This window comes from Scyliorhinus canicula, chromosome 11 (assembly GCF_902713615.1).
Source record: "Scyliorhinus canicula chromosome 11, sScyCan1.1, whole genome shotgun sequence".
Taxonomy (NCBI): Eukaryota; Metazoa; Chordata; class Chondrichthyes; order Carcharhiniformes; family Scyliorhinidae; genus Scyliorhinus; species Scyliorhinus canicula.
The window spans coordinates 47,412,620-47,435,112 of NC_052156.1; the positions used below are offsets into that span (position 1 = coordinate 47,412,620).

General features: G+C 45.4%; 1 protein-coding gene across 2 annotated transcripts in view; it reads left to right on the forward strand.

Annotated features, from left to right (window-relative positions):
* LOC119973064 (receptor-type tyrosine-protein phosphatase gamma-like) overlaps positions 1-22,493 on the forward strand; it is a 1,019,600-nt gene that overhangs the window by 993,645 nt on the left and 3,462 nt on the right. For both annotated transcript variants that reach the window (XM_038810525.1, XM_038810526.1), the window contains 3 exons: positions 13,089-13,235; positions 16,219-16,361; positions 20,434-20,569. In XM_038810525.1, the coding sequence (XP_038666453.1) occupies positions 13,089-13,235; positions 16,219-16,361; positions 20,434-20,569 (426 nt within the window). The remainder of the gene's footprint in view (positions 1-13,088; positions 13,236-16,218; positions 16,362-20,433; positions 20,570-22,493) is intronic.

The following is a 22,493-nucleotide window of genomic DNA, read 5'->3' on the forward strand; positions in this document are numbered from 1 at the left end:
TCCCCCAACTTAATTCTCTTCCTGAATCATATATGGTATCTCCCCCTTTTCAAGAATCACTAGTTAATTCACAAATCACTGAACGGTACAAGTAAAATGATAACACCCATTGTTGCCCTCTGCTTGCAAGAATTGTTCAATACCTATATAGCATGGCTCATTAAACTTTAGAGTAGCAACAATATAATGCAGTGTTAGTTTTTGTGAGTCCTTCAAGTAACCCCACTGCAACTATTAAAGAAACCAGGAAGTACAAGTTTTACTTTATCAGAATCATTCAATTTGTTAATTTGACAGGAAAATATCCTATTGGTTATTTATGACACTGTGCGGACAATAACACTAATTTTGGTGACTGCCTCATCTCTCATTAACATGTTCTACACATTGCACCATTTGACCTCATTGTCAGAAAGACTTGAGGAAAGATTCAGGGCGAAATTCTCCGCCCCCCACGACGGGTGGGAGAATAGCGGGAGGGCCTTCCCGACATTTTTCCCGCCCTCCCGCTATTCTCCCGCCCCCCTGCCGAAGTCCCGACCCGAATCGCTGCCGCCGTTTTTTTACGGCCGGCAGCGATTCACAGCTGTTAGATGGGCCGAAGTCCCAGCCCTTTCCGCCGTTTTCACGAACGGCAAACACACCTGGTCTTGCCGTTCGTAAAAACGGCGTCACCAACTCGCTTTTTATAACCATGGCACCGATTGGCACGGCAGTACCACGGCCGTGCCAAGGGTGCCATGGGCCCGCGATCGGTGGGCACCGATCGCGGGCAGCGGGCCCGATGCCCGCGCACTACTTGTCCTTCCGCCGCCCCGCAGTATCCATTCGCGGGGCGGCTGAGGGGCAACCCGGCCCGCGCAAAAACGCGATGACGTCACCCGCGCATGTGCGGGTTGGAGTCTTCCAAACTGCGCATGCGCGGCTGACGTCATATGACGCGTCAGCCGGCGCTAACTCCGGTAAGCGGGCTTAACGATTTTCGTTAAGCCCGTCTTGCCGGAGCTTACGGCGTCGGGCTGCTAGCCCCGACCGGGGACCAGAATCGGTCCCCCGTCGGGAAGGGGCGCGCTGCCGTAAAACCCGCCCGGGTTTTACGGCAGCTTTACCATTTCTCTTGTTTTGGGAGAATCTCGCCCATAATACTTGCAACCCAGATAAACTGCAGAATAATTAGAAGATTTATTCCTGCCTGGGTGCAATATATTATTGAATATAACATTTCATAGAAGGGGTGGAATTGGATTCTATTTTTAAAAAATTTCAAGTGCCCAATTCTTTTTTTTTGCAATTAAGGGGCAATTTAGCGTGGCCAATCCATCTAACCTGCACATCTTTGGGTTGTAGGGTGAGACCCATGCAAACACAGGGAGAATGTGCAAACTCCACAGGGATAGTGACCTGGGCCAGGATTCAACCCGGGTCCTCGGCGGCGTGAGACAGCAGTGCTGACCACTGCGCCCCTGTGCTGCTCAATTGGATTCTATTTTATCAGTAATCTCACAGGGTAGAAAGATCAGATAACCCTTATGTAACATGGTGGAATGATTGAACAACATAGGTCTTGTCTCTCAGTAAAACAAAATAGAGTCCCTGTACGCCACAACTTTTAAGAGGCCAGGAAAGAAAGCATGAGTGATTCACGGTTGTATCTGTTGTTTCTTGATAAGCGAGTCTGAAGACTCTGTTGATTGCTGCTTCTCACTGCAATATATTTTCAATATCTATTGTGCAACACAACTTTATGACGCTAAAAACTGCAAAAATCTCATCAAATCACCGAGACAGAGTGGGACAATAAATATGTTGACAAAAGGGCATTGAAGTTAATGGAAAAGACACTTGAGAGTCTTGTGCAGCATAAAACAGGTTACTGATTCACTACAACCATGTAACGCACTCCTGTCTTGATAATCTCATCCCAAAAAACTGCACTCCTGCCCTAACAATGTCACCCCACAAATCCTACTCGTAGTAGACATCAAAATAAATAGACCTTCACCCACGATTCCACCCACTGTTCGCAAGATAATTACAAAGGCCATGTAGCTCATCTCATCCATTCCATAGGGTTGGGATTCTCTGAGCCCGCGCCGGAGTCGACGCGGCGCTGGTCAGGGGCCATTGAAAGAGGCCCCCGCGGCGATTCTAAACTGTCAACCAGCCGGGTTCCTGCCGGCGTGGTCCACGTATGGTTCCACCTGGTGGGAGCTCAGCATCGCAGCTGCGGTGGCCGGCCAAGTGGGGCAGCCAGACCCGTGATCTGGGGCCACCGATCGGCGGGCGCGCATGATCCGGGGGGGGAGCCTACCTTAGAACATAGAACGATACAGCGCAATACAGGCCCTTCGGCCCTTGATGTTGCACCGACATGGAAAAAAACTAAAGGCCATCTAACCTACACTATGCCCTTATCATCCATATGCTTATCCAATAAATTTTTAAATGCCCTCAATGTTGGCGAGTTCACTACTGTTGCAGGTAGGGCATTCCACGGCCTCACCACTCTTTGCGTAAAAAACCCACCTCTGACCTCTGTCCTATATCTATTACCCCTCAATTTAAGGCTATGTCCCCTCGTGCTAGCCACCTCCATCCGCGGGAGAAGGCTCTCACTGTCCACCCTATCTAACCCTCTGATCATTTTGTATGCCTCTATTAAGTCACCTCTTAACCTTCTTCTCTCTAACGATAACAACCTCAAGTCCATCAGCCTTTCCTCATAAGATGTTCCCTCCATACCAGGCAACATCCTGGTAAATCTCCTCAGCACCCGTTCCAAAGCTTCCACGTCCTTCCTATAATGAGGCGACCAGAACTGTACGCAATACTCCAAATGCGGCCGTACTAGAGTTTTGTACAACTGCAACATGACCTCATGGCTCCGGAACTCAATCCCTCTACCAATAAAGGCCAACACACCATAGGCCTTCTTCACAACCCTATCAACCTGGGTGGCAACTTTCAGGGATCTATGTACATGGACACCGAGATCCCTCTGCTCATCCACACTACCAAGAATTTTACCATTAGCCAAATATTCCGCATTCCTGTTATTCTTTCCAAAGTGAATCACCTCACACTTCTCCACATTAAACTCCATTTGCCACCTCTCAGCCCAGCTCTGCAGCTTATCTATGTCCCTCTGTAACCTGCAACATCCTTCCGCACTGTCTACAACTCCACCGACTTTAGTGTCGTCTGCAAATTTACTCACCCATCCTTCTGCGCCCTCCTCTAGGTCATTTATAAAAATGACAAACAGCAACGGCCCCAGAACAGATCCTTGTGGTACGCCACTCGTAACTGAACTCCATTCTGAACATTTCACTACCACAACTACCACTCTCTGTCTTCTTTCAACTAGCCAATTTCTGATCCATATCTCTAAATCACCCTCAATCCCCAGCCTCCGTATTTTCTGCAATAGCCGACCGTGGGGAACCTTATCAAACGCTTTACTGAAATCCATATACACCACATCAACTGCTCTACCCTCATCTACCTGTTCAGTCACCTTCTCAAAGAACTCGATAAGGTTTGTGAGGCATGATCTACCCTTCACAAAACCATGCTGACTATCCCTAATCATATTATTCCTATCTAGATGATTATAAATCGTATCTTTTATAATCCTCTCCAAGACTTTACCCACCACAGACGTTAGGCTCACCGGCCTATAGTTACCGGGGTTATCTCTACTCCCCTTCTTGAACAAAGGGACCACATTTGCTATCCTCCAGTCCTCTGGCACTATTCCTGTAGCCAATGATGACCTAAAAATCAAAGCCAAAGGCTCAGCAATCTCTTCCCTGGCTTCCCAGAGAATCCTAGGATAAATCCCATCCGGCCCCGGGGACTTATCTATTTTCACCTTGTCCAGAATTGCCAACACTTCTTCCCTACGCACCTCAATGCCATCTATTTTAATAGCCTGGGTCTCAGCATTCTCCTCCACAATATTATCTTTTTCTTGAGTGAATACTGACGAAAAGTATTCATTTAGTATCTCGCTTATCTCCTCAGCCTCCACACACAACTTCCCACTACTGTCCTTGACTGGCCCTACTCTTACCCTAGTCATTCTTTTATTCCTGACATACCTATTGAAAACTTTTGGGTTTTCCTTGATCCTACCTGCCAAAGACTTCTCATGTCCCCTCCTTGCTCGTCTCAGCTCTCTCTTTAGATCCTTCCTCGCTTCCTTGTAACTATCAAGCGCCCCAACTGAAACTTCACGCCTCATCTTCACATAGGCCTCCTTCTTCCTCTTAACAAGAGATTCCACTTCTTTGGTAAACCACGGTTCCCTCGCTCGACCCCTTCCTCCCTGCGTGACTGGTACGTACTTATCAAGAACATGCAATAGCTGTTCCTTGAACAAGCTCCACATATCCAGTGTGCCCAACCCTTGCAGCCTACTTCTCCAACCAACACATCCTAAGTCATGTCTAATGGCATCATAATTGCCCTTCCCCCAGCTATAACTCTTGCCCTGCGGGGTATACTTATCCCTTTCCATCACTAACGTAAAGGTCACCGAATTGTGGTCACTGTTTCCAAAGTGCTCACCTACCTCCAGATCTAACACCTGGCCTGGTTCATTACCCAAAACCAAATCCAATATGGCCTCGCCTCTTGTTGGCCTGTCAAAATATTGTGTCAGGAAACCCTCCTGCACACATTGTACAAAGAATGACCCATCTAATGTACTCGAACTATATCTTTTCCAGTCAATATTTGGAAAGTTAAAGTCTCTCATAACAACTACCCTGTTACTTTCGCTCTTTTCCAGAATCATCTTCGCCATCCTTTCCTCTACATCCCTAGAACTATTAGGTAGCCTATAGAAAACTCCCAACAGGGTGACCTCTCCTTTCCTGTTTCTAACCTCAGCCCATACTACCTCAGAAGAAGAGTCCCCATCTAGCATCCTTTCCACCACCGTAATACTGTCCTTGACTAGCAGCGCCACACCTCCCCCTCTTTTGCCCCCTTCTCTGAGCTTACTAAAACACCTAAACCTCGGAACCTGCAACAACATTCCTGTCCCTGCTCTATCCATGTCTCTGAAATGGCCACAACATCGAAGTCCCAGGTACCAACCCATGCTGCCCGTTCCCCTACCTTATTTCGTATACTCCTGGCATTGAAGTAGACACACTTCAAACCACCTACCTGAACACTGGCACCCTCCTGCGAAGTCAAATCTGTGCTCCTGACCTCTATACTCTCAATCTCCCGTACCCCAAAACTACAATCCAGGTTCCCATGCCCTTGCTGGTCTGCTGTGTGGCTCTGCCATGTTGCGCGGCGTCGGCACGTAAGCAACTGCCACACGCATGCACGGGCAGTGCAGAGCCGCGTATGGCAGCTGGAACAGCGCGGAGCACTCCAGCGCTGTGCTGGCCCCCTGTGGGCAACAGAATCGTTGGGCCAAGAGACCCGTTGCGCCGGCGTGAAACACTCCGGTGATCACGCCGGCGCCAACGCTTAGCTGCATTTTCAGAGAATCCCAGCCTAGGTGCAGGAGTAAGACATTTGGACCCTCTAGCCTGCTCTGCCATTTGATAACATTGCCGACATTATACCAGTGACTACAACTCTAAAGTGTTTAATTGGCTATAAATTGATTTGAGACAACAAGAAAGGTGCTATCTGAATGTAGATTCTTTCATCATGCTTGTAGGCAGAGTGACTGTAGCAACAGTGAAATTGGAGGCCTAATGCTGATTCTCCAAAGATAATTAATCACAGAGCAAACAACTAATGTTCAGAAAGTGGCTACATTTATAAAACAGTTCAACCATCTAGCTAATACAACCGTACCATTCTGACTTCTCTGGCGCCATCCCACAATATACAATAAATATGCTAATGACACGATCCCCAGGTTTTGTCAATCAAACAAATGATTTTGCAACCTATAGCTCTCTCAGTTGCTGCTGCTGTCCTTCAGACAGCTCCATGCTTTTTCTGGAGGGCTTTGCAAATAAAAACCAAGGCCATGAAGCTGCCTGTAGGTCAGAAGCAGCAGTGCAGCAACACCGTGAAATTGACACAGACACTGACAGATCAGCTGGAATAGAAAATGGGAACTCAGCCTGATGGTTATGATACTTTTCAGCCTTTCAGGTCGGCAGCTCTGCCCTTGTCTGCTCAGGCTGTAGGTCAACAAGAAATTCCATGATTGCCCACCGCACTTCGGCCCAACCACTTTCCCAACCCTGCAAAGAATAATTAGTCATCTAATAATGGTCAGAAAAGCAGATCTTTTGGATGGATTTCAAAGGATTCAATATTATATTGTCTGTGGGTTTTTGTCTGAGAGTTTTCTCCAGTTGGGCAACCAGTGCATGTATTCAGCGTAGAAAAGTGAAAAATCCTGCAAATGAGACAGCAGGACATCAGTGGAGAAACAAGCTGGGTTTCCTCAGCACGGTTAAAATAGCATCAGGTCTGATTGGCATCATTAAACTCCAACTGGTGAAGCTCAAACGTGAGACTTTCATCTCCTGTGGCGAGGCTCTTACATGCTGCCAGTAATGGCACTGGATGCAGTGTAGATTTGGAGAACACCGCATTATAACCCCCCCACCCCTCTACAAAATCTTATCCTTAACTGATGGTGGGATTAATATTAAAATGTCTTCATTCAAAGGAAGAAGAAGAACAGGGCAGCAAATGGCAACTTCCAATAAGCAGGAGTACAGTGTAAGAGTTCTCTAGTTCATCCCATATACTGTATTTCGGATAGGGAAATATTGGATTACAGAGAATGCAAAGTTCATCTACAGCAGTGGTTGTTGTTGCATAGTCTTAATAGCATTACATTCACTCACAAGTGATCGATTTACAGCCATGGTAAGAAGCCATAATTTTTGTGCACGAGGACAAAGGACAAATTTACAATATCAGCATCGTTGACAAGTGGCGCACAATGTTGCAGTCCCTTTGTTCTGCTAAAAAGAGGGGGTGATTGGGGGTTCACTCCCAGGATCATCGACACTGACCCCAATATTGTCTTGTCAAACTTGGCTCTATTGGAAATGCTTTCACTTCTAAGTCAAAAGATTGTGGGCTCAGTACTGCGAACTGCACTGCAGTGTTCTTATTGAAACAAGGTCCCATCTGTTTGTTCCAGAGGTCCAGGATGAAACAATAAACCACGGTCTTGTCTGCTTGAGTCGGTGGCTCTTATTTGCCTCTATTCAGTATTAGGGAGTTTTCTTGTTTCCTAGCCAAAGTTCCTTCCTCAAAGAAACAAAATCATTCATCTTAATATTTATGGGGTATTTGTGGTGCACAATGTTTGCTATGTTTTCCTCTATTAATAACTGTCACTGCGCTCCAAAGTAATTTATTATATGAAGCTCTTTGAAACATTGCAATGCAAAAGGCACTAAAGTAATACTTGCTATGATATATTGTTGTTGTGGGTAGACGCCAGGCAAAGGCCAGGTACCTCTCACAGTCAAAAGAAAAAAAGACTGGTGAGACAGGTTTTCATGGGGGTTTTAAAGTAAATAAGGTTAAATCCTAGAAACAGATTGACTATCCAACCTTTAACGAAAGAAGAGGAACCATAAATGTGTATCTACCATCTGTTGGAAAATACAAGCTCCTAAGATATTCAAATCAATGACAATCCCATATCCTTGATAATGAGTTGCAAATTTGTGACGAACAAGAATTGCCTTTAAAATAACAGTTGTAAAATTGTAATTTGGTTGAAATGCACTTCCGCACAATGGTTAGCACTCCTGCCTCACAGCGCCAGGGACCCGGGTTCAATTCTGGCCTTGGATGTCTGTGTGGAATTTGCACATTCTCCCTGTGTCTGCATGGGTTTCCTTTGGGTAATCCAGTTTCATCCCACAGTCCAAAGATTAGGTGAATTGGTTGTGCTAAAATTGCCCCTTCCTGTTCAAAAATGTGCAGGATGGTGGGTTATGGGGTGACGGAGTGGGCACAGGTAGGGTGCTCTTTTAGAGGGTCCATGACCAAAATGGCCTCACTGTAGGGATTCTATGTATTCGATGAAATGAGTTGGGATTATAGTTGGAAAGGCTTAATTTTCCTATTTGCGTATTACCTCACCACAGAAGGTGGCTAATGGGTGTATTTTAATGAAATTGGTACAAAGAGTGTGACCCAAAGAGGAACTGATTAGTTTTTGGCTGAGGTGAAGAGATCCAGATAAAAGGATTTGGGGCTGGATTCTCCGATTTGAAGACTACGTGCTGATGCCGGCGCAAAAGCTGCACCGTCTAGTAGGGGGCTAGCAGGCACACAGCGTAAATACCCCGGCTTTAGCTGCGGATATGGCCAGAGAATTGCCGGGTCCGTGCAACATTGTGCCGGCCGCGTGGGAGCCAAGCCTGCTAAATAATATCTCCCTTTGGCCAGCTCGCCACCCCCCACCAGTGCCCCCAGCCCCTGACAAAGCCCCCCCTGCCCGCGGAACGACTGCCACCTAACTGTGGCGGCGCTGGACTCAGTCTACAGCCGCCACGCCGGGTTCACGAAAATAAATAGCATGAGTGGCCCGTGCCATCAGGAACTCGGCCCATCGGGGGAGGGCCTCAGGTGATGTTCTGAGGCCCTCCATATGGCTTGCGGCGCACTCACAGTGTACGCCATTTCGGAGAGGTGGAGCATCGCAGAAGCGACGCCACCCCCACCCCACCCCACCCCGATTTCTGCGCAAACGGGGATTCTCTGGCCAATCGCCGAATGTGATTTTGGCATTGGAGATCGGAGAATCCTGCCCTTGGATCCTGGAATTTTTTAAGGATCTGTTAATATTGGAGGTTAGGATGAATGGACTTTTTCTTTTAGAATGTTACGGACTGCCTGAGCTGCTCTAGTAGAATTTGTCACAGTTTATCAAAATATGATCAGAATTTTCAGAGCAGATTGTTGGATTTGGCTGAGCCTGAAGACTCCTCGGTGAGATGGAAGCTCTTAATAAAAGGTTCTCTTTTTTTCAGTTTTGTAGTTACAAAGTATCAACCAGGCAGGGAAAATCCTCAAGAAATAACTGCGTAATTATATATGTTCTGTGGAGCGCACTCTTCACTTGTTTCCAGTGTTGTTACATGATCACGCATACCTAAATTCTCCTGTGTTTATATCATTTCCTGTCAAGCCCACTGGTGAGAAATGTGCTTAAATGACCAGACATGACTCCACTTTTCATTCTCTTGACTCCTTTTAAAGGAGCATATGGCTAATATTTGATGCGATAAAAATTAATTTGTGTTACACCACTTCAAGTTGCATTTCACAGCCTTCTGTTGGTTCCTCAGGCGCAGACAGTACTGTCAGCTGCTACCAGTGCAGCAGTATTACATGTGCACGAGTACAACATGCACGATTCTCCGCCTCCAATGGACCAAGTTGCCGACAGTGTGGTCCACGCGTGCTCTCACAAATCATGAACCTGGCGTGGTGGCTGCTGAGAGAGAGAGGGCATATGGACAGTGCCCAGCACTGCCATACTTCACCAATAGCCGTGCCGCTGGCCAGGAGGCTTCTGCCCAGGCTGGGAGGAGTAGTGGGGGTGGCCAGGAGGTGGGCTGTGGGGTCGGGTGGACGGATACACAACATAATTACAGCAGCTGGCAAGGCAACCATGTAACAGCGCATGTTGCTGACAGCCCGCTTTAAATCTGGTGCCCTGGGTTGTATAGGTGACCCCCTGGGTGCCCTCTGGCCCTAGCCGACCCATCAGCTGTCTGGGCACTCCAGCACAACCTGCAACATCTTTTTTGCCCCAATCAGTGTGTGTGGTGGGGGGGGGGGGGTTATTTAAGCGCGGCTGCAGCTTGTCAACCCTGCGAGTGTCCATCATGGACCCATCAAATTCCGCACCCACGGGTTTCAATGGTGTTCCATGCGGCGCCGGGGCTAGCCCCTCACTGACAGCAGAATCGGTGCAGGTGTGGCGCCGGTTTTTCTGCCACGTAAGTGCTCCGAAAAGGGTTTCCTTTACTCCACAACAGGCTGGTATTGGGTGTCACAGATAACTGTGGGTGTCTCTCTCCTGCAGGTGTTGAAACCATAACCCAGAAGTGTTGCACTGGGACAGCTTCGCAAGAGAGAAGAACAAGTCTCACTGTTTACACTTAACCAGTGGGATTGGCCTTATGCCACCCCAGTTACCCTGACTGCCACCTAAGCCTGTGTGAGTCTTTCTCCTGTGATGGTGAAATGTCACCTGGAAGCTGCCCCCTTGTGCAACTTCACAAGAGAGAGAGAAAGAGGGAACACTGTTTATTCCTAACCAGTAGCTCGCTTGAGTGAGCATGTTTGAAGCGCTCGGATTCCCTTTGAGTCCTCGACTACGGAATTATGTCCTGGCAATTATTGTGACTCAACCAGAGCAGACAGTGAAAGGGAGGTGAAACTACAACAATGGTAGTTTAAATTTAAATAATTTATTCAAGAGAGTTGGATCCTCCACAACTCAAACTATCACACAAACACCGGTTATGAAAATACTATGCATAAAACGAGTGACCAAATGGCATAACGTAAATTCTTACTTTTACACAAATTTACCTTAACACCCGCAAATATAAACACATATGTAAATATATATCCACTCACCCACCCCAAAACCTCAAGACTCTAAATTAATTGGGGATTTCTGTGAGCTGAGAGAGTATATTCACCGTCCCCAGGAAGAAAAGTCCAACCGATACGGATGTTTCTGGCTCTTCCTCAAAACTGGCTGGTCCGTGTGGCTGCTGGGCTGGTGTTCCTCCGGTCTCTCTCCTTCCTCCTGAGCCTGGCACTGCCTTTTATCTCCTGGCCCAGTTAGGAGTGTCTCTCACGGGTCCGGCTGTCTCCGCTGCCGGAAGGCCCCGAGCCTTCCGCTGCCTTTATCTCCCAGTTAGGAGTGTTCCTCACAGGTCCAGTTGTCTCTGCTGCCACCTACGAGCAGCTTTCAGAAGTTTCACCTCAATGTTTGTTTTTGTATATTCTGTTGTCTGCCTGCAGACATGGGGCGACATTCCCTCACCCCGGGCCCGGGCCAGAGAATCGCCAGGCCGGACTGAATCGTGCCACACCGCCCCAACGCCAGCCCGCCGATACTCCCGAGAATCAGCGCCGGTTGAGGGCCGCTCACTCTACGGGTCCCCCCTCCGGCGATTCTCCGGCTGGGATGGGCCGAGCGGCCACGCAAAAAATAACAAGTCCCGTCGGCGCCATTCACACCTGCTCTTACCCGGCGGGACTTCGCGGTGGATGCATCCGGGGGCGACCTAGTGGGGGGAAGGGGGTCCGACCCCGGGGGGGGGGGGGGGGCTCCGCTGTGGCCTGCCCTGCGATCGGGACCTTCCAATTGGAGGCCAACCTCTCCGGCTCCTGTAGCCCTACGCCATGTTGCGTCGGGGCCGGCGCGGAAAAGGGAGCAACTGCGCATGCGCGGCAATCGCGCCGGTCCCACTGCGCACACGCTGGCCCGCGGAGTTGACGACAGCGTCATCACTTAGCCTCAGGATCAGAGAATCCCGCCCATGGTCTGTACAGCAGTTTGCCCCTTTTAAAATGGAATATGTCCTTTTCCAACTTTGTCCAGTTCATTTTGTTCCACTGATGGGTTTGCTGCAACTTACAAAAGTCTTTGGATTCTCCATTGGCGTCAGCACTTAGACTCAGAAACGGAGAATCCGGCCCCTTAACTTTCCAAAATTTACTCACCTGCCCCTTGAGTGAGAAAAAAATTGAAATGTGGCCCCCCACCATGCAAAAAAGTTGGAAAGCCTGTTCCGGATTATTGAAATGACCTCTAAGTGGGAATCAGGGAGAAAACTCTCCCTGATTCCCACTTCGAGGATTGGAGTCATACCTGACACAAAGAAAGATGGTTGTGGTGGATGGAAGTCAATCATCTCCGCTCCATGACATCACCTCAGGGCAGTGTCCTAGGCCCAACCATCTTCAGCTGCTTCATCAATGACCTCCCTTCCATCATAAGGTCAGAGTGGGGATGTTTGCAGATGACTGCACAATGTTCAGCACCATTCACGACTACTCAGATACTGAAGCAGTCCATGTCCAAATGCAGCAAGACCTGGACAATATCCAAGCTTATGCTGACCCATGGCAAGTTACCATTGCGCCACACAAGTGCTAGGCAATGACCATCTCCCACAAGCGAGGACCTAACCATCGTCCCTTGACATTCAAAGCCGTTACCATTGCTGAATCCCCCGCAATCAACATCTTGGGGTTACCATTGATCAGAAACTGAACTGGACTAGCCATATTAATACTGTGGTTACCAGGGTAGGTCAAATACTAGGAACCCTACAGCGAGTAATTCACCTTCTGCCCCCTCCCCAACAAAGAAGTCCACCATCGACAAGGCACAAGTCAGGAGTGTAATGGAATACTCTCCACTTTCCTGGATGTGTGCAGCTCCAATAACACTCAAGAAGCTCAACACCATCCAGGACAAAGCAGCACACTTGATTGCTCCTCCTTCCACATTCAAACACTCCACCACCGACGAACACTGGCAGCCATGTCTACCACCTACAAGATGCACTGCAGTAATTTGCCAAATTTCCTTAGACAGCACCTTCCAAACCCACGACCACTGCCATCTAGAAGGACAAGAACAGCAGATACCTGGGAACGCACAGTGGCAGTTGTGTGGACCATCTATCAGTTGCACTGCAATAACTCACAATGATTCTTTAGACAGCACCTTCCAAACCCATGACCATTGCAATCTAGAAGGACACAAGCAACAGATACCTGGGAACCCCACCACCTGGAGGTTCCCCTCCAAGTCACTCACTATCCTGAGTTGGAAATACATCACCATTCCTTCACTGTCGCACGGTCAAAATCATTCCTAACAGCGCAGTGGGTGTACCTACACCTCAGGGACTGCAGTAGTTCAAGAAGGCAACTCACCACCACCTTCTGAAAGGCAACTAGGGATGGGCAATAAATGCTGGCCTAACCTTCGATGCCCACATCCCGTAAATTAATTTAAAAATTATTTTAAAAATAAATAAATACAAACTTCCACAAAATGTCTAAAATCTATGTTTTATTTCCAACAGGCAGAGGATGAATCTGTCTACTGGCCAAGTCGTGAAGAGTCCATGAATTGCGAAGCCTTTACTGTAACCCTTATCAGCAAAGACATACTGTGCCTCTCCAATGAAGAGCAAGTTATCATCCATGATTTCATCCTGGAGGCAACACAGGTATAGCAAAATGTTCTTGATTCACATCATTTTGCCTTATGTGATAAACAGAATATTTTTGTACACTGAAACTGGGAAAAAAATCTCCTTCCATATTCTCTGCCCCCCACTGTAGATAAATGTCTGGCTTAGCTGTTTGATTTGCGAATGCTGCTGAGGGGTAATCAAGTACATCTTTCAGATTCTGACTCGAGTATCTGAAAGTCATTCTGATTGGACTTGGTGGGCTGATTATAGATCAGTGAAAAAAGCCCTGGAGCAGGATGCTTGCCCTGGGATATGAAGCATAGCACAAAAATAAAGTGATTATTTAAATAATTATTTAATAACTGTTACTGAGCAGACATTGGGGTTAATTACTTGAAGCACAGATCTCAAATTAAAAAGATGAGCCAACTAGATATATTATTTAAGTACTAACAATATTTTCTTAATTTATGTTTAATACCAACCTTCAATCTACAACAAGCTCTGACATATTAGTGCTTTTTCTTTTTTTATTTAAATGTTTTTATTTCGAGAAGGTTTTGCATTATAACAAGGTAAAATAAAACAATAACATACAACAAATACCATTGCAAAATACACCCACCCACAACTACTCCCCCACCCCCAATAAACAAACAATACTTAATAAAAATGCTGCTGAGAAAGGAGACCCAGAAGCTCACAAGTTCAGTGCAAGACCAGAACATGTGCATGTGATTCGCCGGCCCCTGAGAACAACACTCGCACTTATCCTCCAGCCCCGAGAAGACGCCACTCATCCTCACCCTGGTCAACTGTGCCCTGTATACCACCTTGAACTGGATCAAGCTGAGCCTAGCACAAGAGGAGGTGGAGTTGACCCTGTGAAGAGTCTCACTCCATCCCCACCCCCCATCAAAATCCGGACCCAGTTCACCCTCCCACTTTCTCCTTCCTTCCTCCAATGAAGCCTGCTCCTTCGACAGGATCCGGCCACAGATATCTGAAATCCTCCACTCAGCCAGAGACAGGAACCTATCCAGGAGCGAGGGCGATGGTACCTGGGGAAATGAAGAAATCCCCTTACACAAAAAGCCGCAAACCTGCAAGAACCTAAATACATTAGTTCTTGGGAGCTGGAACTTCTCTAACAACTCCTTCGTACTGGTGAACCACCGTTGAATAAACATGTCCCCAAACCTGTCCAATCCCTCCCTTCCCCAACCCCTGAACGACAAGTCCAAGCCTGACGGCACAAATGTGCAAATAAGTGTCAACATCGACATGGAGCCCAGCCTGAAATGCTGCCTAAACTGCCTCCAGATTGTCAAAGTGGCTACCACTGTTGGGCTTATGGTGAATCTTGCAGGGGAAAACGGAGCTGGGGTAGTGACCAGGGCACTCAGACTCAAACCCCTATATGAGTCCGGCTCCATCCGCCCCTTATAGAATCTGGATTGCGAAACCACCCCTACACCTTCTCAATGCTGTGCTCTATGGCTCCTCTGATCATGAAGGCATACATAGAACATGAAGACGTAGTTGTAATAAGTATTTATTCTTGCCATTCAAAATGGTAACCATGCAGTTCTATGTAAAAGCAATTATGTCTATGTTACCGTGAAGCTAGAGAGATGTGACTGTCCCATTGTCCGTCCTACTACCAAGTGCCCCTGTCTCGTCTGTCCCCCGGTATATCTATGTTTATATGGGTGTCTGGTTCCACCTACTGGTGTGAGGTCATAACTGTCAGTACATGTATTGATCAGTGGCTACATACACTGGTGCTGTTGTACACAAATATATACATTGGTGCAACTAAGTGTCCAAAAGAGGTCCAATAAGGTTACTAGGTTACGGGGATAGGGTGGAGGTGTGGGCTTAAGTAGGATGCTCTTTTCAAGGGCTGGTGCAGACTCGATGGGCCGAATGGCCTTGTTCTGCACTGTAAATTCTATGATAAATGCATTCACTATCGGATTTTGTTCCCAATTAGTTGAAACATGCTCTTAATGTGGATTGGTCTACAGGCAGCAGGGTTTTGTGTGAATACAAGTTTAGGGAGGATAGAAAATGAAAGTCTGACTAGCAGAGCATTGGAATATTTGAGTCTGGAATTAACAAAAAATTAGATAAGAACTGAGACAAAGATAGAAACCAGTGTTGAAGGCAGAGGTAAAGTGGTCTTTGCAATAGCGAGAATATGGTATTTAAATTTGAAGACACTGCACATTGGAAAAAACAGGCCATGCAGATTCAATTTTAAAGGGAACATTACTGGCAACACAGAAACTGTGAAGGGATCAACAGATATAGTGGTGATGTAGCATTGGGTTCAGGCAACATGCCTATAGAGCCTGTTGTGGTTTCAGACGATGTCACTGAAAGACAACATGTAGATGAGAAATGGGAGGGCAAACAGCTCTAACAGGTCCATACTTGAAAAGTTAACATTTTTTCCACAGAGGCTGCCAGTACTGCTGAGTGCTTCCATCATTTTTTGTTTATTTTCACATTTCCACTATTTTGCTTTTTGTTCAAAATAAAGTTTAGAACAAGTATCAGGTAGAAATGCTTCATGTATAAAGTGACCAGAATTTTAAACTACTCTTTCGGTCATATTGGGCACCACCACAAATACAAACCCAAATAAAAAACAAGTAGGCAGCACTGTGATAGAAAGCTCTGCACAGCTGCATGTGTTTGTAGAAATGTAGAACATCACTATTACCTATTCTTGTTTTGGGGAGTAGGACTGTACGTCATTTTCAGACCAATAATAATCTTTATTATTATTGTCACAAGTAGGCAGTGAAATTACTGTGACAATCTCCTAGTCACCATTCTCTGGCACCTGTTCAGGTACACAGAGGGAGAATTCAGAATGTCCAATTCACCTAACAAGCACGTCTTTCAGGACTTGTGGGAGGAAATATTGATATTTGCACGGAGATTAATAGAACTGACGAGACAATAGTTTGTGAACAATCTAAAGGTATAACTGCTTTTCCTTCAGGATGACTATGTGCTGGAAGTCCGTCACTTTCAGTGTCCGAAATGGCCAAATCCAGATGCTCCTCTCAGCAGCACTTTTGAACTTATTAATGTATTGAAAGAAGAGGCCTCGACCAGAGATGGACCAACCATTGTTCACGATGAGTATGCACTTGTGTCTTCCTGCTTCACTTTATGTTCCTAATAACCCTTTTTGTTCCTAATAATCCTTGCGCATATATGCCACGATTCATATTCTCCAGCTGAGAGGCGAAACTAATAGGCTTTTCCAGTGTCTCTTCAGCTGGCCCCCCTTGTACCATTTGTGCTGCCTTGATCTACTTATAGTCCAAAACACTTTGAGCCAACTATTAATCATTAGTTTGATAGAATCACCACTTCATTTTGCAGGGAATATTAGATATTTATATGGTCACTGGCAACCTGGGTTCTAGTCTGCAATAACAATATGAATGGGACATGAAGGTAAGGAAAAGTAATCCAAGCTGACCTACAATCTCATTTGAACTCACTCCCAGGATCAAATGGAATGTTTTTACTCAGTACCCTATATCGCACAGAATTCTGGCACAGCAGCTTACTTACTTTTCCACCACTAATCAATACTAATTCTCCGCCAATAACATACAATGGAACCTCTTTCCAATCGGCAACCAAATATTATCCGTGAATGGTGGATAGATGGTTTTCAGCTGAGAGGAAAACATGTGGCTGGCCAAAAATGAGACTGAGTAATTCCAAAGAATGCTGTTGATCAGAGAAGAGATGCCCTCCTTTTCCATCACTGAAATGTGTATTGAATTTGCCCAGTACTTTGTTCTGGCCCTGAAACTTTATGAGGGTACTCCTGATCTCCTAAGTTGAGTCGGAAATTGATGGAAACACCAGAGAAACAGCTAGTTTGCTGTTAACGGCTGTAGGTACAGTGTCAGTTATGTCAAGAGACTGGAAGAATCTCCACAGAATTTTCAGGCCAAAGTGGCTGCAACCAGAGTTAGTTTGACTTTTTATTCCTCTCTTCTATCGGTATGGAAGAAATCTTTAAGCAGTTAATTGACATTAGCTCAATTAATTGTCCTCAGACAGCTGTGGGCAAGGTTCCATACTGCGACTTGAGCATATAAATTTGTCTCACTCTCGAATAAATACTGCATTGTCGTACATGCTATTTTGTAAATGGTCAGATGAAATAGTGTCCCAATGTACCCTTCTCAACATTTTTCACTTGCCACTTGACAGATTAATTGGTCATCGATAAGTGAGGTTTTGCTGAGAAATGGCTGCCATGTTGGTGTACAATCGCTTCAAAAGTACTTCACTGAGTGATGTATTTTGAGAGATTGCAGTGGCACAAGGCACTATATATGATTTTATAAATAAAAGGAAACTTTCCTTTTCACCCTCCCATGCATCTGCCATTAATGACTTCCACCCTCAAACTGTTTGTCAGCAGGATATTCAGTCAGCAGGATGAAATGGTCTGGGTGGTGATCCTCTTAGTGAGACTGTCAGTTACACTTGAAATGAAATGAAATGAAAATCGCTTATTGTTACGAGTAGGCTTCAATGAAGTTACTGTGAAAAGCCCCTAGTCGCCACATTCCGGCGCCTGTCCGGGGAGGCTGGTACGGGAATCGAACCGTGCTGCTGGCCTGTTTAGTCTGCTTTAAAAGCCAGCGATTTAGCTTGGTGAGCTAAACCAGCCCCTTGGTTTGCTTGAGGAATGGAGACCAATGGGCTAAATTCATTTTTCCTCATTCTGGTCTTGTAACCAAATTCATTGTTGTTGACTAACAAGGCATATAATGAGAGTAAGTTTCTCCCTGCGAGCCAAATGTTAGTTTGAAAGTAATGTAATCAAGTCCAATATCATTTGGTGGATACAGAACTGGTTGGTGGATACAGAACTGGCTAGGTCATAGAAGGTAGAGAGTAGCAATGGAAGGGTGCTTTTCTGATTGGAGGGCTGTGACTAGTGGTATTCCACAGGGATCAGTGCTGGGACCTTTGCTGTTCATAGTATATATAAATGATTTGGAGGAAAAAGTAACTGGTCTGATTAGTAAGTTTGCAGATGACACAAAGGTTGGTGGAATTGCGGATAGCGATTAGGACTGTCAGAGGATACAGCAGGATTTAGATCGTTTGGAGACTTGGGCAGAGAGATGGCAGATAGAGTTTAATCTGGACAAATGTGAGGTAATGCATTTTGGAAGGTCTAATGCAGGTATAGAATATACAGTGAATGGTAGACCCTCAAGAGTATTGAAAGTCAGAGAGATCTAGGTGTACAGGTCCACAGGTCACTGAAAGGGGCAACACAGGTGGAGAAGGTAGTCAAGAAGGCATATGGCATGCTTGCCTTCATTTGCAGGGGCATTGAGTAGAAGAATTGGCAAGTCATGTTGCAGCTGTACAGAACCTTAGTTAGGCCACACTTGGAGTATAGTGTTCAATTCTGGTTGCCACACCACCAAAAGGATGTGGAGGCTTTAGAGAGGGTGCAGAAGAGATTTACCAGGATGTTGCCTGGTATGGAGGGCATTAGTTATGAGGAGCGGTTGAATAAACTCGGTTTGTTCTCACTGGAAAGACTGAGGTTGAGGGGCGACCTGTTAGAAGTCTACAAAATTATGAGGGGCATAGACAGAGTGGATAGTCAGAGGCTTTTCCCCAGGGTAAAGGGATCAATTACTAAGGGGCATAGGTTTAAGGTGCGAGGGGCAAGGTTTAGAGGAGATGTACGAGGCAAGTTTTTTTACACAGAGGGTAGTGGGTGCCTGGAACTCGCTACCGGAGGAGGTGGTGGAAGCAGGGACGATAGTGACATTTAAGGGGCATCTTGACAAATACATGAATAGGATGGGAATAGAGGGGTACGGACCCCAGAAGTGCAGAAGATTTTAGTTTAGACAGGCAGCATGGCTTGGAGGGCCAAAGGGCCTGTTCCTGTGCTGTACTTTTCTTTGTTCTTTGTTTTGTTTGTTCTTTATCAAGTGAAACGGTCATCTTCCTGCTTTCAATTTTTTGCCATTCCTTAGGAATAGTCAAGACAAAGCCATTTGGAATAATAAAATTAATGGTCATGTCTTATTCATTTCCTGCATGTACTGTTCAGTCGAGTTGGAAAACATGTTGTTTACCTTGTCATTATTATGAATGTATGTGATGCCTTACTGCTCCGTAGCAAATGCCATTAGTTATCCGGTGACATATGCTGCCTTCATTTAATTCTGTTTAAAACTGCGTTTGTAAAGGGAAGATTCATTAACTGATGGCAAAAAAGTTGCCTTGGACAAAAAGAATACTAATGAACTTCGATTGTTAAATCAACAACTGTTATGGGCCAGGGTTTAGAGAACCCAAAAGTGTATCATGGAGTTCACCTGACCTACAACTTTTAATAGATTGTGGTATGGGGAGCACATGGCCCACTCTACAGGTGTGGTACACCAGAAATCGAAAAGTATTTTTATAAAGCAAAACAATGTTGAATCTGTGAACTCAAGTTAACCTTTTTAAAACATACAGTGAACATCTTAGCAACCATTAATTCAAATACAACGCCCAAAGAATACAACACTAAGTAATCCTTAATAACTTCCCAAACAACATCCAGAAGACAAAAGAAACACCTTTTAACAGAAGCACATTAGGTTTACATTTACTACTGAGAACATTTGTAATTCTGAATTCACCAAATGATCAAGAGATAGTCTTTTCATGGCAGAGAGAACAGCAGTACACCTGCTTTGTCTGGCTTCAGCTCCAACACTGAAAACGAAACTAAAACACACCCTGCAGCAAACAGCCTAAAATCAAAGTTAAAAAGCTGACAGACAGCCCAGCTCCACCCACTCTCTGACATCACTGATAAACACCCATTTCTTAAAGATACATTTCTTAAACACCCATTTCTTAAACACCCATTTCTTAAAGGTACTCTCACATGACACAACCTTTATGTTTAGTTAATTTCTGGATTATGATAGATTATTATTTTACTATTTTGTAGAAATTCAAGAAGTTTGTATTTAGTTATGTTAAAGAAGTTGATTGAAGACAATCATTAAGGGTGATCTTCGGCATAAATAAAATTACATTTTAACTAAATGTATGAGAGATATTGCAGGAAAAAGAAAATTAAATCCATCATATGAAGAGATGATGTCTTGATACCCTAGGTAAACACTTAACCTCATTTTGTGTTGTACAGGTTTGGAGGTGTCTCTGCTGGGCTGTTCTGTGGCCTTACCACTCTGTCACAGCAGTTGGAGTGTGAATCTGCTGTGGATGTCTATCAGGTTGCAAAGATGATAAACCTGATGAGGCCAGGTGTCTTTACAGATGTTGTAAGTACTTGATTATGAAAGATAAAAAGGTCATATAATTTTTGTATTGATGTCCATAACCTTTAATTACCCTCAAGAAGGTGCACTACATCTTACATTCAAATACATAAAGTCATAGGCTCATACAGTACAGAAAAGGCCCTTTGGCCCATCGCATCTGCACCAATCAAAAACAGCCACCTAATGATTCTAATCCCATTTTCCAGCACTTGACCCATAACCTTGTATTCCCTGGGATTGCAAGTGCACGTCTAAATACTTCTTAAATATTTTGCGGGTCTCTGCTTGACCACCCTTTCAGGCAGTGAATTCCAAACTCTTTTCACCCTCTGGGTAAAAAAGTTTTTCATCATATCCTCTCTAATCCATATTCCCCTTACCTTAAATCTGGTCATTGACCTCCTCCAGCAAGGGGAAAAGTTTGTTCCTGTCTACTCTATCTATGCCTCTCATAAATTTATACAACTCAATCATGTCCCCCTCAGTCTCCTCTGCTCAAAGGAAAATAATCCAAGTCTATCCAATCTCTCTTCATAACTAACACCCTCCAGCCCAGATAGCATCCTAGTAAATCCCCTCTGCACCCTTTCCAGTGTTATCACATCCCTCCTGTAATGTGGATTCCAGAACTGCACACAAGACTCTAGCTGCGGCCTAACCAATATACAGTTCCAGCATAACCTACCTGCTCTTAAACTCTATGCCTCGGCTAAGAAATGCAAGTTTACCATATGCCTTCCTAATCACTGTAACCGCCTGTTCTTCTACCTTAAGGGACTGGTGTGCACGAGCTCCAAGATCCCTCTGATCTTCGGTGTTTCCCAGGGTCCTGCCGTTTATCATGCATTCCCTTGCCTTATGTGTCTTGCCCAAGTGCATCACCTCACACTTATGGATTGCATTCCATTTGCATTGATCAGCCCATCTGACCAGCCCATCTATATCAACCTGTAATCGAAAGCATTCCTCCACACTATTTACCACCCCACCAATTTTCATATCATCCGCAAACTAACTGATCAACGCTCCTACATTCATATCTATATCATTTATATAAACCTCAAGGGCCCTCACACTGGTCCCTGCGGGACCCCACTGGACACAGGCTTCCAGTCAGAAAAACACCCCTGAACCATCTCCCTGTTTCCTGTCGCTTAGCTAATTTTGGACCCAATTTGTCAAATGGATCCCAGGGCTGTTACCTTCACTACCAGTCTCCCTTGTGGGACCTTATCAGAAGCCTTGCTGAAGTCCTAGTAGACTATGTCAAATGCATAACCCACATCTAAACACCTGGTCACCACTTCTAACAAAATCAAACAAGTTGGTAACACATGACCTCTCCTTACACGCAATGATGATTCCAAAACATTAACGTTAAGAAAAGCAAAAAAAAGGCTGGATTCTTTCTCCCCGCCTGCCGTGCGAACACCATGGGCGAGGAAAAATCTGTTGACCTCAGACAGGATTCTCCGGTCGCCGGGTGAACGTGGCTAGAGAATCCCGCCCATGGTTTATATGACCTTCTAACATCTCATATTTGAGAGCCTTCTGATAGTGTTTGGCACAGGCATATATCGCCATAATTCTATCTTACCTGATTTTATCTTCTGATAAGCTATAAATTGGATTGTTGACTATCATTGTGGGGGCCCTTGTGGTTTATATGAATGATTTAGATATGAATGTAGGAGCGTTGATCTGTAGGTTTGCGGATGATATGAAAATTGGTGGAGTGGTAACTAGTGAGGAGGATAGCTTTCGATTAAAGGAGGATATAGATGGGCTGGTCAGATGGGCTGATCAATGCAAATGGAACTCAATCCAGATAAGTGTGAGGTGATGCACTTGGCAAGACAAATAAGGCAAGGGAATGCATGATAAACGGCAGGACCCTGGGAAACACCGAGGATCAGAGGGAGTG